This window comes from Cervus elaphus, chromosome 33, assembly GCF_910594005.1.
Source record: "Cervus elaphus chromosome 33, mCerEla1.1, whole genome shotgun sequence".
Taxonomy (NCBI): Eukaryota; Metazoa; Chordata; class Mammalia; order Artiodactyla; family Cervidae; genus Cervus; species Cervus elaphus.
The window spans coordinates 47,824,424-47,847,725 of record NC_057847.1 but is presented as its reverse complement, the minus strand read 5'-3'; the positions used below and the strand labels follow the sequence as shown (position 1 = coordinate 47,847,725).

Below are 23,302 nucleotides of genomic sequence, written 5' to 3'. Positions count from 1 at the left end.
TTTTGACAAAGACATGGTTACTTTTTTATTTGAAGAAACAAAAAAAAAGTATGTTTTAATAAATACTGCAGAAACATTGACCAAACGAACATACAAAGTGACTTCAACATTTAAAAAACTGCAACGAAAGTTCTGCTTTATAACAGTTATAACTTATTTTCTTTTTACAATATTTAAATACAGAAAGCATTTGCCAGCTATTTTGTAATACTGCCCAAAGCATAATGCTGCATTAATCAGAGCATATCATGTTGGTAAAATGTCTGTATTTCTTGGGGAAAATGACTGGAATGGTATTTTCTTGCAGAGACAAAACAAAGTGCTTGTAAGACACAGACTGAGTGTTGTAATTACTTTAATCTCCTCTCCTGCCACAACTGAATGGGAGCTTCAACACTTCAAAAATGAAGCTTTATCATTGGAAAGAAAGCTCGTTTTCAACAAGCGCCAACAATAAAAAGGTCGGATCTAGTTTCTTCTCTGAAAAGAAGCTCTAAAAGCAACTGGTCAAAAAATATCTGTAAACTATTTTAAAGGCTGATTATTTTATGTAACAATAGTGATCAAGTATGGAACACGGCCTTGGCAGAATCTGATTAAGTGAGGTTTAGCAATCACTCTCTAGAAATGCCATAGGATAGTGTAGGACTGACATTACATAATTTTCCTCTAAGGATTCTCAAAAGCTTGGAACAGAGGGCCATTCTTATCATGTTCATTGAAAGATATTGAAATAAGCCAACTGATTATCAAATGTTGCCAACTTTGGAGCTTCATCCCAAAATAGGCTTTTTGCTTTGTACTTTTGGTCTCTTACATCCAGACAACTTAACTCACAAACTGTGCTTTCTGCTACTATCCTTCATTCGTTATCTCGTCAGGTGAAAATATCAATAGTACCTACATTTTTTCCCCCTTGGATCATTCTATGATGTCATACCAAGACACCTTTTATTTGACGTTGCATTTTTATCAATGATGGCAAAAAAAAAAAAAATCACACACCCTCTTTTCTAAACAGCACACAAAAATATCACATTGAGCAATTTACCACTTTTTAATGACAATCACAAGGATGAACAGAACCATCAGACTGAAAAAAAATTGACACTTTTCTTCTAGTTGACCTATTCAATCTTTGTAGTGCTGGTCTCCGCACCTCGCAACACTGCAAAAGCGTTCCTTGAGAACCATCTCACTCAGCTATCTTCAGGACAGCAAGATTTCAAAGCCTCACCAACTTTCCTCTGGATATCCCATGGGTCCTGATACAATTTCCATTTTAATGATGAGCTAGGAGAAAATTAGATCACATCCTCTAGAAAACTAAATGCTAAGGTCACAGTGCCAGTTCCCCAATGAGGATGGTATATTAATATATACTTTTTTGTAAAGGAGATTAAAACACTTAAAAATTAAATCAAAGTAGAGATCCATGAATAGAATGTAACAAAGAAAACAAAAATGCAAGCACCATTCAGAGTGTGATTTTTCTTCTTGGAGGTACTCGCATTCCTCTTCTTCAACCTCTAGCCCATCTGAATCTCTCTTTTTTGGCATATTTTTCAAGTCACATTTCAAAACTCTTCAATGAACTCACTTCCCACCACTTGTTCTACATGCCAAATCTAAGGACAGGATTCCAAAAAGATGAACAATCCTTCCAAACGCCTCCTAAGCCTCCAGAACATGTGACTTTGGCTGTGCACTTTGTTCAGACTTCACCTTTCTGTTTTGTTGGTGGTGGTTTTTACATTTAATTTCCTTGTCCTCATAAAAAATAACTGGAGATTCACATCACAGTACAACTCTTGGCTTTGTCCTTTCGTAAGTCTGTAGCCACTGCTGAGAGTTCTGGTCTGCTAGGCATATGTGAAATCCGCTTTGTCGCCCTCTGCGATTTGTTCCGCTTAACATTTTTATTTGTCTTGTTTACACATGCCAAGGTGGCCACGTGAAAAATGTCTCTGACGCTATTTTCTGACTGTAAAGCTGAGCATTCAATGTAAGTAGCTGCTCCGATCTGTTTGGCCATATTTGCTCCCTGTGAAGCAAAAGGGATTGTGATCAGCAATAAGTCTCTGGGGAAAGTTAGAAAGTATATTCCAATACTTCAAAATTATAATGCATAACAAAATGTTTCTAATATGTAATTGAATTTTCTAAGTATTGATGAAAAAATCTTTTTTAACATTTTAACTGCCTTCTTTATTATTTCATAAATATTTCCAGTCAAGGACCAGTCTTAAGATATTCAATTGTCATCACTCAGTAGGCACTGCTTGACTTCCCAGAGGTGCTAAAGGCTGGTGTAATGACACTGGGTTATCAATAAACAGCCCAATCATCAAGTAGTTAGTATGGGGTGTTGCCAGGAAGTAGAAGTCTTAGGAGGTGATTTATCTTCACTACCAACTGTAACCTAGGGTAACTAGACACTTAGGTCTTCCAAGTTACAGCGAGTATAGAATTACCCAGAGAATTTTACTGCTGAAAAAGAGTGAAAAAGCTAAAGACCATGGATGTAAATGCTGCATTTTTCACACAGCTCTGGTAGAGTCATCTGGCTCTTCCAGCCTATTTCAGCACCGCATGGGGCACTCAGCTTTTCTTTTCTCGAGTGTAAATGGCACTCATGGAGTAGGAAACAGCAACCCACTCCAGTATTCTTGCTAGGAAAATTTCACGGACAGAGGAGCCCGGTGGGCTACAGTCTATAGGATCGCAAAGAGTCAGACATGACTGAGCAACTGAGCAAATGGCACTCAAGGCTAATAGGTTGTACAAAAAGCAGCCATAAGAGAATTTAGAATCAGTTTCGAAACTTATATGATTAAGGGCCAAAACAAATTGAGGAAAGGAATAATACTGTTATACATCTATAATTTAGGAGACATAAAATACGTAATTTTTAAATGTGGGCCAGGCAACAAGGGGACCCAAGAAGAGCATGTCTACATCAAAATAACTTATTTAAATAGCCAGAGTTGTGTTAACTGGAATGAAGGACAAAGAAGACCACAGTATGATTGGTCAAACAATGAATCAATAGAATTCTAGCTATTTCAACATGAACTCTCTTTAGAATTTGGTTGTAAGTTTTAAGAGAATGAACTTCTGAAACTAATCCTCCTCCTTCCTAAATACTTGGGGGAAATGCCTGCAGGAATGATGAAACTCTAAAAGACGGTTTTTGGGGGGTGCTCTATTTTACTGACAATGGCCTTTTGTAGTATTTTATTATGTTGCTGAGTGTAAAATAAGATTAACTCTCTTTAAGAGTATTACTGGTTTTGGCCACATTCTCTCTTAAAGCTATTTAACTTTAAACCCATTGAGAGTTGCAGAGAAATACAAAGGGCTGAATATGAGCCACTGTTTCTGTCCTCAAGTAATCAAGTGTCACATGATTCTTCTGCTGAATGACAGAACATTTTAAAGGATTTTCTCTCAAATTTGCCTTATATATACATGTACACATATGAATCCTTCCACAGTCAATTGCTCAACCAATGTTGGAAAGCTTTTTGAGAAACTCACAATCAAAATATCACCATAATTTTGGCCTAACCTCATCCTGGACCACTTTGGTGCCCACTGGGCAGTTTTTACATTAATCTGAGCAGTGGACTGCCAGGAAGGGGCCTGGACGTTTGCTGAGAAGCCAGAGGCACAGACACACCATCCCCTTTCATCTCTGTTCACAGATGGGCACAGTCCGGACACAGCGTGCTCAGTCTCCACCTCAGGAGAGGGACCTGCACTTGGCGGTGACCCTTGCTTGACCCTGTAGAAAAGTAGCTACTTTTTAGTTTATTTATTACAAGTGATGTTTCATTTCTGTCACTCTTTATAATCCACATGTGCACACTGACCATATACATACCTGGTCATAGGACACCGGTGTCTGCCTGTGATTCGAGAGCTCTACTAATGTACTGACATCTGTCCGAAGATCAGATTTGCAGCCAACCAAGAGCATTTTAGTGTTGGGACAGAACTCCTGGATTTCACCTTTCCACTATGGGGGGAGAAGGAGATGAAGAATTAACAGGGTGCTGGCATCGTACAAGGGAAAACAATTTCTCTACTGGCAGGCACTGGAAACAGGACTCAGAAGGGACGTTTAAAAGTGAGTGTCACTTCAGATGAAGGAGCAAACTTGCAATCATCGGCCGAGTAGATATTAAATGTTACTGCTTTTAAGTATGGATCCATTGTGTGCGTGCTAAGTTGCTTTAGTTGTGTCTGACTCTTTGCGTCCCTTTGGACCATAGCCCACCAGGTTCCTGTCCTGGTGGCAGAGGAACCAGGAGATTCTCCAGGCAAGAATACTGGAGTGGGTTGCCATCCTCTCTTCCACGGGATTTTTTCCGACCCAGGGATTGAACCCAAGTCCCTTATGTCTCCTTTATTGGCAGGCAGGCTCTTCACTAGCGCCACCTGGGAAGCCCATGGATCCATTAGGGAACCATATTATTATCTACGGGGTTTCCCCAGTGGCTCGACAGGTAAAGAATCTGCCTGAAAGACAGGAGCCGTGGGTTCAATCCTTGGGTAGGGAATAGCCCCTGAAGGAGGGCATGGCCACCCACTCTAGTATTCTTGTTGGAAAATCCCACGAACAGAGGAGTCTGGGTGAGCTATGGTCCATGGGGCCATACAGAGCCGGACATGACTGAAGTGACTAAGCACGTTATTACCTGTTCTCTTTCTCTGTGACTCATTCCTACTGTAAGAGACTTGTTATCAGAAAGTAGCTAAGGCAATTTCTTAATTATTGAGGCATCTCTGAAAGATAAACACGACTTAAGAAAAATTATATATTCTAACAAGTCACTATGTCTTTGGATATGTTCAGCTGGTACTTCCCAGCATGGGAAGAGTCAACACAAGCAGAGATATGCATTCACTGACCCCCACCTAGAAAGACAGAGCAGTCACCCTGCATTGAAATCTCTAGTGAAATTTCAGAGACTGGAGATTAGAGTTGATACAGCAGAATCTCCTGCCTTTATGGAGCTTCCATTGGAGTGGTTGAATCAACAAAGACCATAACATTTGCAAAGGCCCATCTCCTGGGTTGTCAGAGAGGCATCTGGTCCTATTGCTCACATGCCCTTGAATTAGTTTTATGCTACATAAGTTATTAATTTAGTCTACCCCAGCCAGTTGTTTCATGGCCCAACAGGAACTCTTAGAACTTCCAGAAACGGCTGGCAGGGAATTCCAATTGTCCCCTTAGAAGAACAAATGGATGACTTTTTGTGGTTTCATTTCCTCAAGCTGGAGATGACCATTAGGTTGGGAGTCAGGAGTTGAGACAGTTCATAGGTGAGCTCTGACATTGAAGAGGAGTGATCAGAGGTGCTGAGGTCAGGAATCTCTGCCTGACTCTCCCTGCCCACATTCACAAATATGTGTTCAGTGCTCTAAATTCTGTGGTGGTTACAGAGATGATTACAATGTAGCTGTGTCTTCCAGAAAGGAATTCACAAGAGAGGAGGGCGATGAAGTCATGTCTATAATACTACATAAAAGGGACATCTTGCATGAGTAATTTAAAAGATCTCTAGAGGACACCTCTGGATCCAGAAGTGTGGGCAATAAACTCTAGCCCAAAGTACACCAGGATACTGAAGGGAGTAATACCTACTTTGCATAAAAGTCCAGGGAATGGCAACCCACTCTATTCTTGCCTGGACAATCCTATGGACAGAGGAGCTTGGTGGGCTACAGTCCATGGGGTCGCAAAGAGTTGGACATGACTGAGTGACTTTCATTTCACTTTACTTTGTCCCTCCTTTCTCCCTTTTCCTCTCCTTCCTCCCTTTCCCCCCAGTATTATTTAGAGGCATCATTTAGAGCCATCTAACATGTGTTAGACAGCCCTGGAGTAAGAACTAGAAGGTTAATCGGGAAAAAAAAAAAAAGAATAAGACCTCTCCAGCTCTAAGTCACTCTAACCTCTTTGATATTCAAGGACTTAAAGGATTTAATTAATCTAGGACAACCCATAGCAGGGGTTATCATGAGCCTTAAACTTCACACAAACATAAAACATATTCATTAATATCTCTAAGGCCAAGTCACTCCTCATTTGGTCTTTGCAGACAGAAGCAAAATAAAACAGAAGCAGGGTTTTTCACCATAAATTATGCATAACCCGATACTACATCAAGTAAGAATTCCAGTAAACACGCAGCCTCTTTGATCTATAGACAAGCACGAGACAAGCTGCTCTGTCATCCTTCGGCTGTGTGATGACTCTGGCCTCCCATCTAGCAACTGTTCACACGCATTGAAGGCAGGAAAGGCATATTCCTGCTGGAATCTGACAGTCACATCACTTGCGTTAAGATACAAACGTTACTCAACACTGAAACGAGTTAAAAAGCTAAAAAGAGCCTTTCATCTTTTAAGAAATTAGTATTTCATTGAACTGTGTCTGTCATGTTTAGTAAAGAGGCGGGGCTGGGGGGAGGGGTTGATTCACCTTAGAGCCTAATATCACCACGACACACAAGGCCAGTATTCAAACATAACAGGGAAAAACAAACTAATAAAAATATACAAAATACAAGGACACTGCTGTGCTCTCAAGCACATCCTCAGATGAAGCCCGAGTGCATGGAGGAGAAGGGGGCTTTAGAAAGGTTTGATTCTGAAACGTCAGGGCATTCAGGCCAGGACTGAAGAGTCAACTAGATAGAGCCTGCCCACGCTGGCCCTCAGACAGGCACGTGCCTTCTCCAGCTATCCTGGGGCTCAGTCCTAGGTTGTCTCCTCCCTCCTCTGGCCTCGCCAGGACCAGAGGCCACCTGCAACAGGGTCCCTTCTTCCTGACCTTCCCTGGGTTCCACACAGAGCTTCCTAGGGTCCCCTCGCCATGGACAAAACCTCCCTTACCTTTGTCTCCAGACACCAGCCATGCGATGTCACTTACCACCTGTATACAACCACTGTGTTTACTAGCGTACGACAATACCCCGATCACAAGTCACCTGGTCTATTGCCTGGAAACATAGCCCTATTTCTCCCCTATGCATTATATTTCTGTTTCTAATAAATAACATCATTACTGAAATACAGGTTTTTGTTTTTTTTTTTTAAACTAAAACAGCAAGGACTGCATTCATTTCAAGCCCTGAATTGAGGTCAAACACAAACCTGAAAAGTAAGCACAGTCTACAGGTTAATGAAAGAAGGAAGAAAAGAAGGAAGACACAGTGAACAGTAACAGGGTATCGTTATTGTTAGCAGCACCACTGCCACCCAAAGTCTAACACAGAGGTTCTTAACAAGGTATTTTCTCTCTTAAAATGAGATCAAATGTTAAGTAGGTCCATCATCAAAACTTAGGTCACATATGAGTGGAAACCCTTTTATAATGTGAGAGAGTCCTTTTCAATGTTTTAATTACAGAACATACAGCACAGTGACTGGAGTGTTTGAGCTGTCAGTCAACCAAACGTTTCTACTTTATATGTAGCCAGTACTGATCTGTGTCATCCCTCCCTAGCACTTACCTTTTTTAGGACACTGTCCAGAGTCTCTGGTCTACTGATGTCAAAGCAAATCAGCACAGCGTCTGAGTCTGGGTAAGAGAGGGGCCGGACGTTGTCGTAGTAAGGAGACCCTGAGAAGCAGCAAAGATACACAAGTTGTCAGATGAAAATCCCCTTTGCCAGTCATGCATGAACTTTGCCCTTCTGAGCTAAATCTTTGGAGGATCCCGTGGCTCCCATCGCCTCTAATTCTCGGAAAAGAAAGCAAACAAAAGTCGAGTAGTGTTGGGCTGGCCAAAAACTTCATTGAGTTTTTGTGTAACAAAACTCTGTCACTCACTCATGTCCAACTCCTTGCGACCCCATGGACTGTAGCCCGCCAGGCTCCTCTGTCCCTTCGATTTCCCAGGCAAGAATACTGGAGTGGGTTGCCATTTCCCCCTCCAGGAGATCTTCCCGACCCAGGGATTGAATCCAGGTCTCCTGCATTGCAGGTGGATTCTTTACCGTCTGTAACAGTACTATATTTCTTTCTACAAGACAAGGAAACCTCATTGTTTGACTTAAAATCAAGGGGAGGAGCCAGGATCTTTAGTTCAAACAGTAGAGCCTGAAAGGCACCTGGGTCAAGGGCAGAGCATTTGGAACCCAATGTCCTGAAGTGTAAATCCACCTCTACCCCTGCAGGGGAGGGGCAGGTAGCTTCAGGTCACTGCTCCTTCAATTCTTCACTCATGAAATGAGGATGACGACAGTACCTACCTTGGATTAAGTGAACCTGGGCAGTGCCCGCACTTAATAAGAGATCAAAAAGTCTTAACTATGGTTATGGCTGGGCTAAGGGCTTCCCAGATGGCTCAGTGGTAAAGAATCTGCCTGCCAGTGTAGGATACTGGCAGATGCCCCAGAATAGGAAAAGACAATCTACTCTAGTATTCTTGCCTGGAAAAATCCCATGGATAGAGGAGCCTGGTGGACTACAGTCCATGGGGTCACAAAGAGTTGGACTCGACTTAGGAACTGAGCACACACATACGGCTGGGCTATTGCAAGCGGAGTGGTAGGAAGCACCATAACTGGAGCTACTTCTTGGCAAAGAGCCCCAAGTTCAAGATCATTCTGTAAGTACAATGGAGGCTGAGGGAGAGAAGAAAAGGGTAGATTCAGCTATGCATAGAGAACCATCGTGAACCTCATCTGGTACCACCCTGTCTCCAAGTTACAATGAGCCATGACCTTTGAGCATGCTTACTTAAACTTATCCCCAAACCCTATATAGACACTTCCTGTTACAGCAAAAGAATGTAATAAATGCCATACTGAATTCTGTCTCTTTTTGATCCATCTCTGGGAGTAACACCTAGGATACGAGACTGAGTTAAATCCAGCCTAACTTAAATCCTAAAGCTTCAAGTTACCAGCCAATTAATTTAACCACAGAACCCCCTTCTAATCATATAGGACATTTCTTCTGTTCTTTTAAGAACCCCAAAGGATGCGCAATTGCATGAGGCCAATTATAAAATTAAATAAGTTTGTCATGCTATTTATTTTTTTTGAAAAATCATTTTCGGTATACTGACATTGCACAAGCACAACAGGAAAATAATTTTATATATATATATATATATATATCTCATTATATATATATCATTATGTATATATATATATATATATATATATATATATATATATATATATAAAATTGACTCCAGGATAGAGGAAAAAAACCTAAGCTACCAGTCTTTTTGAAACCCAATTTCATTTTGACATCACCTTCCATTTTTAGCAGAAAAACATGACATGTTGTCCCCTGATAAATCAAAACTTCAAAAGTCAAAGACAAGGAAAGCAAAAGACTAAAGAGGCGTTTCAAATAATCTTTTAAATTTCTATCAAACAAAAATTTTCAGGAGGCTGCTCTTGAGATGTTGAAGTTACTTTGTGTGGTTAGGGTGCACCATTCTCTTTTCATAGGATATGGTGGGTGCCCAGTATCCACTGGTTAACCCCAGGAATGCTGTGGCCTTTTCACCAGCAGTGACAATTTCAAGCCAGGTGTGTCTACCAAGCCAAGAAGAAAGAAAATGTTCTAGGCATAAGGAAGGAAAGTGTGAATAAATACAGACCAACTAAAGCCAGAATCAGTTCTGAGCTGCAGCAGTTCCTTGCCCACATCTGGAATCAGGACCCTGATGAAGCAGAGACTGACAATAGAAAGGTATAAAGGTATTTTCCCAAAGTTTAAAGGCTTTACAGCTAAAAAAAAAAAGCAATCACGCCATTTTAAACAGTAAGACTTATTAGAATAAGGCTGTTTCTGAAAATGACACGCTACAGCTGCTGCCTTTTCAGTCAATCAAGGAAAAAAAAAATCTGAGGTTAAGAGAAAAATTCACAAAGACTTCATCAACTTCAACATTTCTGAGAGAACTCAGAAACTAGATGGCTTATCACTCTACACAGACACACTGGGATTTCCATATTTGTTCTGTGAAGTTCAGACCTTCTCAATCGCAGCTTCTGTTTCCGAGTCTGAAGTCTAACCTGGGCACAGTTTCTGCCATAAACATTGGGGGAATCTCTTTTTCCAAACATGGAATCAGAAAATTTCAGATCCTAGAGTGGGAATTCAAATACCAGACACATACACGAGGATTTCCTCTGCTCTGCCAAAGTTAGCAGGAGATGACTTGACCCCAAATCCAGAAAGTCCCAGCGTTGCAACAATTCAGACTGTCAGAAGCCTAATTAGGCTTCCGAAATGTCCTTTCTTGGAAATCACTCCCACTGGGAAGAAAACTCTGTGGTTACTTTCCCATCTCCAGCAGACCTGAGTCTCCAGTTCATCTGAACTTTGGAGGACAGAAACTTTGACTGAGATGAAAGCAAGTAGACACTTCTAATCTCTGATCTAAGACTGTGTTACAAAACAGTGAAAATCATCTTTTCCAAACACAAATTAAGGGAAGACAGTTGGAGAATTACAAAGGTACTAAAACAGAGTAATTAAAATCCAAACTACAGAGAAAATCCAGGAGTGGTTTTAACTTCTAAGCCACCACATGTCTGTAGAGACGACCCTGCCCTCCTTTTTGTGTATTGGGTTTCCCGCCCCCTCCCATGTTAAGGCCACAAAGGGGATGTGGCTTTGTCTTCAGGCCTCCTTCACTGCTGGAGACACCGGCTTCCTAGAATCAAGGAAGCAGTTTCTAGGGCTTAGTGGTGGTGGTGTTTAGTTGCTCAGTTGTGTCCGGCTCTTGCGACTCCATGAACTGTAGCCCGCCAGACTTCTCTGTCCATGGGCTTTCCCAGGCAAGAATACTGGAGTGGGTTGCCATTTCCTTCTCCAGGGGATCTTCTCGCCTCAGGGATGGAACCCATGTCTCCTGCTTTGGCAGGCGAATTTGTTACCACTGAGCCACCTGGGAAGAAGCCCCCTGTGCTTACTGGTTGTACACAAATATCTAAAAAATGTAGACATTGGCCTGACTTTAAAATAAATGAAGTCTGCAACTTAAACCACATTCTTATGGAGGTTTGATTCTGCTTTTGTTTTGATTGGGTTTCATATTTTGAATGAAAACCCACATGTAAAAAATATATAGGTTAAGGTTCATGAGAAATAAACCACCTTGCTTGTTGAGGTTCAGAAGTCATTTTTAAGAGCTTTAACAAGATCTAATTAGGAATGACACTTTGATCCGTCCTATTACTTTTGCTAATGAACAGTGCTTTTAGATCAACCAGAGTGTCCAAAGGTAGTAATAAAACTGATCTCCACATTTATTAGTTATAAGCATAATTTGCCTAACCACTAACCGCAAGAATAATTTGTCATTAAAAATAACAAGATTGCTTATTTATTATAAGTCTTGATAAGGCAAGGTTAAAACTTTTTTTGAATAGAAAAACCCACGGTCGCCTTTTTTTTTCAGAGTAAAAAGGAAAACTGATATAGATTAAACAAACAAACAAACAAACAAACTGTTCTGCCAGGAAGAATCTAACAATTCATCAGCTAAGCAGAACTTTCAGGGGAAAAGAAAATATCCAGTTCAACTTGCATGTTCTTGCTCTATGTTTAAGCACCTGGAATTCTTGCCTATAAAGCCAAACTACTGCACACAGCAAGGAGGAAAAGCCAAGCTTCAGAGCGCACAGTGTCATCACAAAGCATGAGTGGAATAACTCACCCGCCAAAAAAAAAAAATGAAGAGGAATTCCAGGAATGCCCCTGTGAAGTGAGAAGCAATACAGGGAGGCAGAAGTGACCCCAAAGAAGCAGAAAGCAAGCTGATGAGACAAGAACAGTAGTTGCCCCTCCTCCTCCATCCCATCAGAAATGTCTTAAAGCATTCTGTTAAGCCAAACAGGAAAAGATTAACTTCTACAGATTCTTTATTTTAAATAAAGAAGCATGTAAAAAACTTCCAAGGTACCCATAGAACTAAACACAGAGCAAGAAAGAACACTGAATGATTTTGTCTTATGCAGAAAAGCACCAAACTTCAGGGCTTCCCTGGTGGCTTAGATGGTAAAGAATCTGCCTGCAATGCAGGAGACCAGGGTTCAATCCCTGGGTTGGGAAGATCCCCTGGAGGAAGGAATGTCAACCCACTCCAGTATTCTTGCCTGGAGGATTTCAGAGGTGTAACCTGGTGGGTTATAGCCCATGGGTCGCAAAGAGTCAGAAAGGACTGAGTAACTAACACTTTCTTCTTTAACCATTTCAGTTAGTCTAGGTACTGAGCTTTGCTGGTTGAATAAAACTTTCTCACCATGTGAAGTAGGCTTCATGCACATGGTAGCTCTGATGGAGCATTTCTCTTATACTTTGTGTAACTTTTAAGTACCCAGCACTACGCCAAGGTCCTTTCTACTTAAGCGGCAGATCATCAAAGGGAAACTTTTAGAAAATTCCGCACTGTAGACAAACAAGGACACTACATATGCAAAATGTGTCCCCAAACCTCACAAGGACCAAGCTTTGCAGGGCGAAGACTGCAACAGAGCCCTATGAGGTTCTCTGAGTTTCGGCAGTTTGGCAAACATCAGCAAAGTTCTAAAAGGCTTCTGAATCTTCAGGTCTACCCATCCTTGTCTTCAAGATCATTAATTCTGGGCGAGAGCAGTCTTTCCAGCCCAAGAATAGTCACAAAGTGCCTCACCCAGAAACTACTTTTGCAGATACATACCTGTCTGCTTAAGTCATCTCTTCACAAAGATAGAACACACCATATATGTACATAATTAAACGTATATGTTTGAAGATTAATGCCCAAAAGGGAGGCTTTGTGGAACCTTTTGCAAAACCAGTTCAAACACTGGGAAGCTTTATAGGAGCTTGGGAACTGAAAACTCATCTAGTTGAATATTTCATTAATATAACTTTTTTAAAATTAATACTTGAACCTTAAATTGAGAAACTTCACTTTCCCGCATAAGAAATCCCTACCTAGAACAATAAAATCAGGAATACTGCATATTTTGGGCAGAGGAAACACATTTGCTTTTGGTATTTTTTGTGACTAAGAGAATATCTGTACCCAACAGCAGTTACCATGCGGATGAACTGCCCAGTTATTATAAGATTCTATTTCCTCATGCCATCTCCACTTAAGAGTAAAAGCTCCAATCAGCAATCATCTCAGGAATGTGAATCAAGTCCAGGCAGAACCTTTGGTCTGGCTCAGTGTAAGACTGTTGAACTCTTTTATTCCAAGAAGTTTGTACTACAAGCATCATGCCCTCAAAGATGCAACAAGTATTCCCAGGAAGGATATTTTGTTTCTTCTATAGGTTCAGATCAACAGAAATTATAAACAGATTTTATGAAAATTTGAGGGGCATTTCTCTATTGCTATAAAAATAGAATCAATATTTTCAGTTTCAGGGAACAATGTAGATATGTAGTTGTATGGAAAGTCAAAGACATAGAATAAGACTGCTATTTTTGAGCTTTAAATACAGGTTTAGGGTTAAAATCCCAATCTTACTGAGATATTTTAAAAATATAAGAACCAAAATATTTTACTTAAAGTGGAACTATAGCAAATCACAGAGCTTTAGGGAGAAGAGCAGATAGGTATACATCTAAAAATATTACATTATTATTCAGTAACAACCCATGAGTGAAGCTGCTATACCACACACTATGTCATCAGGCTTGTTTTTCAAAAAGCCCAACTCCTGGTTGGACTTCTGGGGCAGCTTACCTTTGTGCCACTGAAATTCCTGTTTTGTCAAGAGGGTCTCTGAGTAAGGCTGCCAACATATAGTGGCTGACATTTAAAGGGCATCAGATAAGGGTGGCGACACAAGCAATTCATTTGGCACAGTCCACCAGGCACCATGAGCTAACTGGAAGAACTATTGGTCCTTGGTGTTATATCTACATGCAAAAGAACTAGATTAATGAGGAAACATCTGGTTACTACAGGTGGCATCAGAATGACCAATCTGGATGCCTCACCAAAAATGTGCAACTTAGCAAGAAAACAGATTTAGACAGATATAAACTTTGAAAGGGAATTTACATATTTTTCTTTCTTTTTTTTTTTTGATCTATAGTTTAAACAGAAATCATTGCATAGTAGACAGTTCTCCAAATATAGTTTTAGGTATTTTTTTTTTTTATCAGATATCATCATCCTAACTCAGAGCTGTTTTGTCTTAACCCACATCTCTTACAGAGTTTCAGGAAAAAATTAAGAGTCAAAAAAAGTTAAGAGTCAAACCTGGCTTTGAAATCCTAAGCTCCTAGAGCTTATTACTACCTTATGATCTAACTAGTTTCGTGCAGTTTGATTCACAACACAAGCACCCATGCTTCTTTGGCTTCTGTGTAAACTCTTCCTTTCTTCCTTTCTCTAAGAAGGTTAACTGAAGTTAAAATTCTTCAACTTTCAGAATCTTGGTTTCCTTGCTAGCTATTTAACATAATAAGCATGTTTTCAAGAGGCAGGGATATTACAGATTTAAGAACTGAGTCAACTTGTTAGAGATAAAGAAGAAAATGTGGTGGGCGACAGTGAGTCACAAGTCAGAGGCCTTGGGCTGACACTGCAGTCTTCAGCTCTTCTTTGGATCTTCTTGTTAAGTGAGTCCAGCTTTAGAACCTCCCAGCTCACCCTCTTAAGAACAAGTACTTGACTGTAAGTACTTTCAGGGCAGGCACTGTGCTAGCCAGGTTTTGCACCACCCTCTTCCAGCTCCCACAACATTTAGCAGAGTTCAGGCACATAAAAAGCTCTAAAAAATGTTTAACAGTTTCAATTATTTCTCTAAGTACTGATGTGTTAATTTGCCTATTAAATGACAAAAAAGGGACCAGTGACCCTTTTGACGCTGCTTTTCTGGATTAATTATATACTGATTACACTGCTGACATTCCCATCCCAGTTAAGAAATATTTCAAAAGTGCTTATCACTGAGACCATTCTTCAAACCTGATGCATAATCTACAAACATAACAATATAGATTTATGGATGTAGAGGAATTTGTCCTCAAAGTCAGGTCATGAATAATCAAGTGTTTCCTCTCTTACCTTTTCCTTTAAGTATAAAAGTTAAAGAATATTATCTTTCCTGTTAATACTGCTAAAAACTAGTACAGGAAGTGTTAGCTTTAGCACTCATGGCCTAAAAGAAACTTGTATCAGAACAGGATTCAAAAAAGTGCACAGAAGTTATTGTGGGGGAATATTAGAAGCTAAATTGAGTATTTTAAAAACTAATAATATGCCTTAGATAAAGTGTGCATTACCTTGCCCTGGTTAAAAGCTGAAATGAATGATTATTACTCCCTACATCACATGTCCTGAAATTACACTGCAATCAAATCACTTAGGAAAAGATATGGTGATCCTTAAATGGTGGATTTCTATTATTAGTAGGCACTGGCTCCATGCTACAAATTGCTTCTATGCTTGGCGAATGTGGCCAAGAATCTGAAGCACAAGACTACTTTGGTCTCATCACATCAAAATGTTGAAACCATTACCTATTGTTTTATAGAAACTCACTGAGTGAATTGAAAAACCAATAGGAGCATTTCTGCAACTTTTAATCAAAATACTTGTCTTATCATCAATAAAAAGTGAATATTACTCATTAAGATAAAGAAATCATAGACCTATGTCTGAAGACTACCTTTAAAATCCCCCCCTTTAAGAGGAGGATTTACAATGCTGTTTATTTATAAGAAGGCTTTGCTTCCTGGGTTTTCCTTTTTACATGTTTTTTGGAGTATAGCGTGATTGGTAATAGTGTTAATAGTGATAATAGTGTGTGGAGTATAGAGATTGATCGTGTGTTAGTTTCAAGTGTACATCAAAGTGAATCAGTTACACATATATCCAGGACTTCCCTGGTGGCTCAGATGGTAAAGAATCTGTCTGAAATGCAGGAGACCGAGGTTCAATCCCTGGGTCAGGAAGATCCCTTGGAGAAGGGAATGGCAACCCACTCCAGCATTCTTGCCTGGAAAATCCCATGGACAGAGGAGCCTGGCTGGCTACAATCCATGGGGTCACAAAGAGTCAGACACAACTGAGTGCTAACACTTCACTTCATAGGTATATCCACTCTTTCTTGGATTCCTTTCCCATATAGGCCATTACAGAGTATTGAATAGTATAGCACAGTATTGTGCTATAGATGGGTCCTTGTTGATTACCTATTTTATTTAGAGTAGCATTACAGGTCAATCCCAATCTCCCCATTTATCCTGTCCACCCTCCATAGCCCCTGGTAACTGTTTTTCTACATCTGTGACTCTATTTCCATTTTATAAATAAATTCATTTGTATCATTTTTTTAAATTCCACATATAAGTAATGTCATTTGATATTTGTCTTTCTCTGTCTGACTTACTTCATTCACTCAGTATGACAGTCTCTTAGGTGTTGCTGCAAATGGCAATTTGTTCTTTTTTATTGTTTAATAAAATTCCATTGTATATTGTACCACATCACCTTTATCTACTCCTCTGTAAATGGACATTTAGGTTGATTCCATGTCCTGGCTACTGTAAACAGTGCTGCCGTGAACACTGGAGTGCATGTATCTTTTCAAATTACGTTTCCTTTTAGAGAGACTGAAATAACTTTAAGCAGCCATAAGACACCAACTGGCAAATTGCCACTTGTGGTTGCTTTAACTAGTGTGTGCGCTGGGGGCAGCTAGAAGCATTTTCTACCTGAGGAGGACCCAGGGGATCTATCAACATCAGGGATGCCTGACAAGGGAAAGCCACAGAAACCAGATGAAAAGGGCACTTGGGTTCAAGAATCTGACAAAATTGGCTCATCATAGGTTGCATACGGGCCACACTAAGGGGAAAAACTCCTTCTCCCAGCTCTCTGCCCTACCCGGGTGTATGACCCTCAGCAGGTAGAACAATATTTGAATTAAAACTATTATCTCTAAGGCCTCAGAGAGGGCCTGCACATAGTAGGTGCAGAAAGAAAGGGGAGAGAGTCTCCCAATATCTGGTAGGAGGCTAAGCAGTATGAGAATGCCATCGAAAGAATAAAGTTGATGCCATCACTCTCCCTATGTAAGAGAAGTTACATGCCTTCTTTTTCCTCTAACTTTCATAAAGTTCTAGAAGGAGAAAACTTTCCTCCAGAGTTAAATTGATAGCAGTTGGAAAAAATAAATGTAGCAAGAGGCATCAGACATACACAGTTATTTTCACAACCTGAACTAAACAAATGTCTTAGTGGGCAAAGAAAATGTCAAGTTTGTAAAAAAAAAATCATCCTATTCAGAAATGTGCCACGAAAGGCTTGAGATGAAACGAAAAACTGTTAATGATTAGTTGCTGATGAAATGACTCTTGTTACATTTATTTCACTCATGAATGATAAACCATTTTTGGTGGAAGTAGTCTATTCTTAGAATCCAAATAGTGCTTCATGACTGTGTTTAATTAACTCACACTTCACCTCACAAACAACATAATGGGATTTTAAATAATTCCCTTATGCCTTTTTTCCACTATAGATAAATCTTAATCTAAATTTGCCCTAAGATTGCATTACTGGATAAATTTTCAGTATGATATTTTCTTAATCACAGGCTTTTCAAACCTTCACATTTTAGTTAAATACACATATGTTTTGTTTCATTAAATAAAAATACAGTGATTATTTCACAACAGACTTCATTTCAGGTAATTATTTTAATCTGATGAAAGGCAATATTTATAGTTGCCATTCTTTGTGCACAGGTAATTCAGTGATGATAAATGTCAGGGAATCTCATCTCCTTGGAAACGACGCATATGATTATTCATTTGTTCATTCAACATATTTTACTGGGTGACTACTGTGTGCAAGGTATGATGCTATGTGTGCAGAGACAACAAACGGTAGAGTTTGGATTAAATATTTGAAACTATCTGAAGTCGTATTTATCTGCACATGTGAAGCATAGCCTCCAACTATAAACTGCCTACATTCTGTTTATTTCCTAGCCTTTGAAAAGCATGTGCCTTTTTTCTCTTTAAAAAAAAAAGTCAATTTAGCCCTGTGGGCGCCTAATTTAAAATCTCCTTTGGTGGTCCTGTGACTCTTGAAGCTTGAGACAAGGAAGGGGTAAATAACTCAACATTCCTTTAAGGTTACCCATGCCCCCTCCCTGCCCAAATGGGTCTCCTTCCTAAATCCACCAGGAAGCAGTGGCTCTGTTCAGAATCTGGCTGGCTTCATGGGTGGTGAAAACTAGAGCGTGGGATGCCAGATCCACTGGGACTAAGCGCTGAAGCCAACCAACATCAGTGAAACAAAAAGATTTGCCTGTCCGGTGACCCAAAGCCAAGAAGTCTACAGCTAGGAATGATCCTGCACATTATTTGCTTCTGCATCCTTTTCTCAGATGATGAAATAAGACACAGAGAAGGAGAGAATAATCCGTACAGATATCAGTGTAAGCAGTAGCTTAAAATCTAAACATAGCTCTTGTATCAAAGACCGAATCAGACTCACAGACCCCCATGTCTGAATCACTCTTATCCTGCATTAGGTCCGAACAGACTGGGAGAGGGGGGTGAGTGTTGGTTTTAATTATTGGTACCATACCAGATGTCCTGCCCACGAGGCAAACAAATACCATGATATATCTGGTAATTGGAGTCCATTAAGAACTAGGCTGTGTACAAATCTGACGATGGAAATGACTGAAACAAACATTCCGTCTATCACCACCTTCCCGATAGTTTTCAGAGTGTGTGCAATCCTCAGCATAAAATCCGGTGAGGTCTTGGTTCTGCTACATTTGGCGAGGCTCCAGGAAGAGCCCCCGACTCTCCAGGGAAAAACAAAATCAGCGCATCTTACTGCAGCCCTCGGAGCACCTGGCAACAACCGTGAGAGGCGCTCGCGCGAGACTTCTCACTTGCCTTTGTGCGGGGACTGCCTCTGGCGACCCTGTCAGTCTGGCCTCTTCCTTGGGCTCTCTAATCGCCTCCGTCCCTCCGGGGCTCCGGAGGTTACAGCCCGGAGCGATGTAACAGCTCGCACAGCCCAGAAGCATCTACGCCTGGCCCCGCCCAGCTGAGCGCAGGTCCACCTCGCCGGCCTTCCCCGCCCGACAGTAAAGCCTGCGTGCTGGCACTTGCGCGCTCCTCCTCGCCAGTTTCACCCAGGATTTGGCTCTGTTCAGCCGCAGCAGCCCAGCTCCCTGCTAAACTCCTAGACCTAAGCTCAGGGGCCTTCCCCGGGCCTTCCCGCTGTCTCCTCCTCCTCCTCCTCCAGAGGCTACACCCTTCCCGGAAAAGGCACTCCTACGTCGCCAGGCACCGCAGCAGGGTCGGCGGGTGCCCGGGTTCCAGCCGGAGAGTCTAGGCGATGTTCCCGCCCCCCGCCGCGCCTGACCCAGACCGAACTGCTAACATCCGCGCGGGGAAGCTTTCCCCTTCGCGGTGTAACCGGCCCTCCCTATAGCTGCTTGCCAGGTTGGTGCGTGAGTGCGTGAGAAGGCGATAACCCGGCATTGAACCCCAGACACTTGAAAATAATTCACCGTGCCAATAATTCAACTGGATGGGAAGGTCAAAGGCGAATAGGGCAGCCCGCGGCCTCGCACACTGGAGGGGGGTGATGCAATGGGTTAGGAGGGAATGGCGTGGGCCGGAGGACACCGAGTGATCACGAGGGCGGGGGGGGAGCTCAGATCTGCAGGTCGGCACCGAGGCGGCGCGGGCGGCCGGCAGCTATGAGAGGAGGCCCGGGGACCCCCGCCGGGTGCTGCCCGCGCCGCCAGCGCATTCCTGGCAGTAGGCGTCACGAGCGCCGCGGATGCCTGCGCGCCCCCTACTCTCTCCGCAAGCGCGGAATCCGCACGTAACTGCGTGGCTTCGGGGGTTTTCTCCCACCTCCCCCCACCCCCTCGGTGCTCCCAGCCTACCAGCCAAGCAGCAGGTTAGATCCTGGAGGGGCGCTCGCATCCTAGAGCCAGTCGATACCGACAAGGCGCACACATCCCCCCTAACATTTGGCTACCCTGGCCACCCCGAGAGGACTCGGGCACAGCTCCGCGGGCCAACCGCTCCCCGGACACCCGGCTACAAGCATTTTACACCCCGGGGTCACCCTTCGGGCACGGAGCTTCCTTCTCTTCCCACAGCTATTGCCAGACCCAATATCGTCCCCCCACCCCCATTCAGAAGGGGCAAGATTTTCATCCACCAGGGAATCCCTCGTAAGAAGCAAAGTTAACGGAGGACCGCAGAACGGGCGCTGGCGGGTGTCGAGAGCGTGCCAGAAACGCGGGGCCCCGAGACCCTTTGCGCACCCCCTTGAACGCCTGGAAACCCGCCCGAGCGCCACGCGGTCCGATGACTCTCTTACCCGAAGTGTCCCAGAGGCTCAACTCTATTCTTTGTGTGTCGATTTCAAAACTGGCCGTGTAATTCTCAAACACTGTAGGGACGTAATTCTGGATAAAATGGACAGAAGAAGTAAAAAGGGCAAAGAGGTTATCTTAAAATGCACGACAGCCTCAGAACACCCTCTGAAAATCGTCTCTTTACTCTCCCATTAAAAAACGAAGAGCCCCCAAATCCACACGCACCACATCTCACACTAAACACGCAGATCCTTTCCGAAAGCCCTAACTTGCCTCTCGCCCCACCCGGATCCTCCAAGACTGGAGGATCCGAATCTCCCAACCCCAGATTCTGCACACAGGACCGAACAAGTTTCAGAAGCTAACAGGAGAATGTGCAAGCGCATCCCAACCCCTCCACGCTTCCACCCCACTTTTCCTTTCCCGGCAACTAACCCGGGCGAAAGTAATAAGCGGTGAGAAAGACGGCTGAAAAGAAAAAAAAAAAGAGAGAGAGAGAAACGGGTGAAGGGTGAAAAGCCAGGGGAAACCCACCTCGAGATGGGGATCCCTGCCCCGCCGCCCGCCCGCAGCCCCAGCCGGCCACACTCACTTCGGGGAAGCAGTCTTTGGCGAAGACGTGGAGTAGCGCGGTTTTCCCACACTGACTGTCTCCCACCACTACTATCTTGCATTTCACGTTCTGATTAGGATCCATGATAGATTTACTGGATAATTTCTGGCTGGCTCTTCTCTCCTTCATTGATCTTGTCTTATTTTCTCTTGAAACAGGAATTTTCACTTAAGAGGAAAAAATATATATATATTTCTTTCTCTATAAAAAGCAGATATAAAAATAAATCGCAAGGGTGGTGGGAACCCCTGAGGCGCCGCGTGGATGAGGAGAGAGAGCTACAGGAGCAGGCTCGTTACTCTCCTCCAACAAGTTTTATGCCTGACTCCACACGGCGCTTCCCAAGTCCAATTCCGATCCGACTGCTTTGTTTCACGCTCTCTGCGCGGCTTTATACGCCCGGCCTTCCAATCCTCTTTCTCAATGAGAGAAGGAAACTGATCCGCCTCCTCCCCTTTTATGGAGCCTGGGAGACAGCGCCGTCTAGTTACTTGCAGAAAATGTAGACAGTGCGCCCTCTAGGGTGACCATGCGGGATCGATTTCCAGCCCAAGGCTCGGCGACGACTTGAGGACCCCAATGACGCTGTGCTGAAGGTTGGGACTGTCCAAGTCCAGGAGGAAGTGGGGAACGGAATTGTCTGTGTATATTGATTTTGATTAGAATTTCTGGATAAACGTTTTCATGGGGGCTGCTCTACGGAAGCCTTGTAAGCATTTATGAAAGCAAAAACATTTCTACCCAAAACATCATTGTAAAACACTGAAAGCAAATCTTGGGTGGGGAAGGGTTAAGTGCTTGTATTTTCTTAGGAAATGTTTTGCGTCAGGTATTTAGGCCATGGAACAATAGCTAAGCCAGGTTGTTTCAGATGCCGGAGCTGGCTTGCTCGGGTCACAGCAACAGACTGGCTTTGGGAACCTCTGTTTCAGTGACTCAGGCAGAGAGGGAAAGGTCTGGAAGAGAGGGGAGGGGAAGTTTGTGAGTAGAAGGAAAAAAAGTGGAAGATGATCAGAACTGAGTAACAAAAACCATTGGAAAACTCAATCCTACTACACTAGGGACCTAAGCATGCAAGGTCAGCCATCGCCCCTGTTTCAGTGAGAAGAGGGGATAGGAGGGGTTCTGATCCTGCCCTTTAATTCCTTTATCAGTAGTCTCCCCTTCCCTAAACTCAAAGCACCCTTGACTGACCCGGAAAATGCAGATATGCTTAGCTGAAAAATGCAGGTACACCCTATCACTCCCTTTCCACTGCCTCAACATCCACCCCCCTACCCCCCCACCTGAAAGTCTCAGAGAGGACTAAAAATAGCCATATATTTGTTCTCTCTTCCCTCTAAAAGTCCTTCTTTACTCATCTTCATTTCCTGTGCTCCAAGTTATCACAAGGTTTCACCCATTTTCTACAATTTTTTAATTGAGGTATAGCTGATTTCAAATATCATAAATTTCAGGTGTACAACATAAAGATTCACAGTTTTTGAAGATTATGCACCATTTATAGTTATTATGAAATACTGGCTATATTCCCTGTGCTGTACAATGTATTCTTGTAGCTTATTCAGTTTATACATAGTTGTTTGTATCACTTAATCCCCTAACCCTATCTTGCTCCTCCCCCATCCCCCTCCCCACTGGTAACTGCTAGTTTGTTCTGTATATCTTTGAGTGTTTCTTTTGTTATATTCACCAGTTTATTTTTTAGATTTTACATATAAGTGATATCATACAACATTTGTCTTTCTCTCTGACTTACTTCACTTAGTACAATATCCTCCAAGTCCACCCGTGTTGTTACAACCAACAAAATTTGCAGAGGTTTTAGCTATTAAATTGTACTAAGGACATTGGCCAAAAAAAAGTATAGGTTTCCTGATGGACATTTCTAGATTTGTAAATGAAAAGATAAGGTGAAAAACCAGAAAGTTCAGTGTGGGGAGTGAAAAGGCACGATGAAAGATGGTTAAACGCACAGATATAAGTATCAACCCTAGGACCATGAAGCCTCAGGGGTCTAAGGATTGTCTCTTCTTCCTTTCAGAGCAAAGAAAACTGGAGCTCCCCCAAGGAAGACTAACTCAGACTCAGTGTGTAAGGCTATGTTCATACACACCCAGAGAACTGACCTACAGAAAAAGGGATTGCTGGCCCTGCTCAGGTTCCTAAAGCAGCGCTAGCCAAAGTCTGCCCTGCAGAAAAGGTCCTCACAAAAAGGGTCTTATGTCCCAGTGAGTGGTGGAGATACTATGCCTGTATCACCCCTTGAAGATATACCATGCACTTTGGTATATTACAACAGTAAGAGGCTCTGTAGAAAGGTAGC

At 42.4% G+C, this 23,302-nt stretch overlaps 1 protein-coding gene across 1 annotated transcript; it reads right to left on the bottom strand.

Moving 5' to 3' along the window:
* Nucleotides 1-21,371, bottom strand: RND3 (Rho family GTPase 3). The gene is made up of 5 exons (XM_043894382.1): nt 20,956-21,371; nt 20,366-20,453; nt 7,530-7,639; nt 3,887-4,021; nt 1-2,044 (listed from the first exon to the last, which is right to left on the bottom strand). Exons 1-5 carry the CDS (start codon nt 21,103-21,105, stop codon nt 1,793-1,795), a joined length of 735 nt encoding a protein of 244 aa, XP_043750317.1. The 5' UTR covers nt 21,106-21,371; the 3' UTR covers nt 1-1,792.
* Between the last annotated feature and the right edge of the window lie 1,931 nt (nt 21,372-23,302).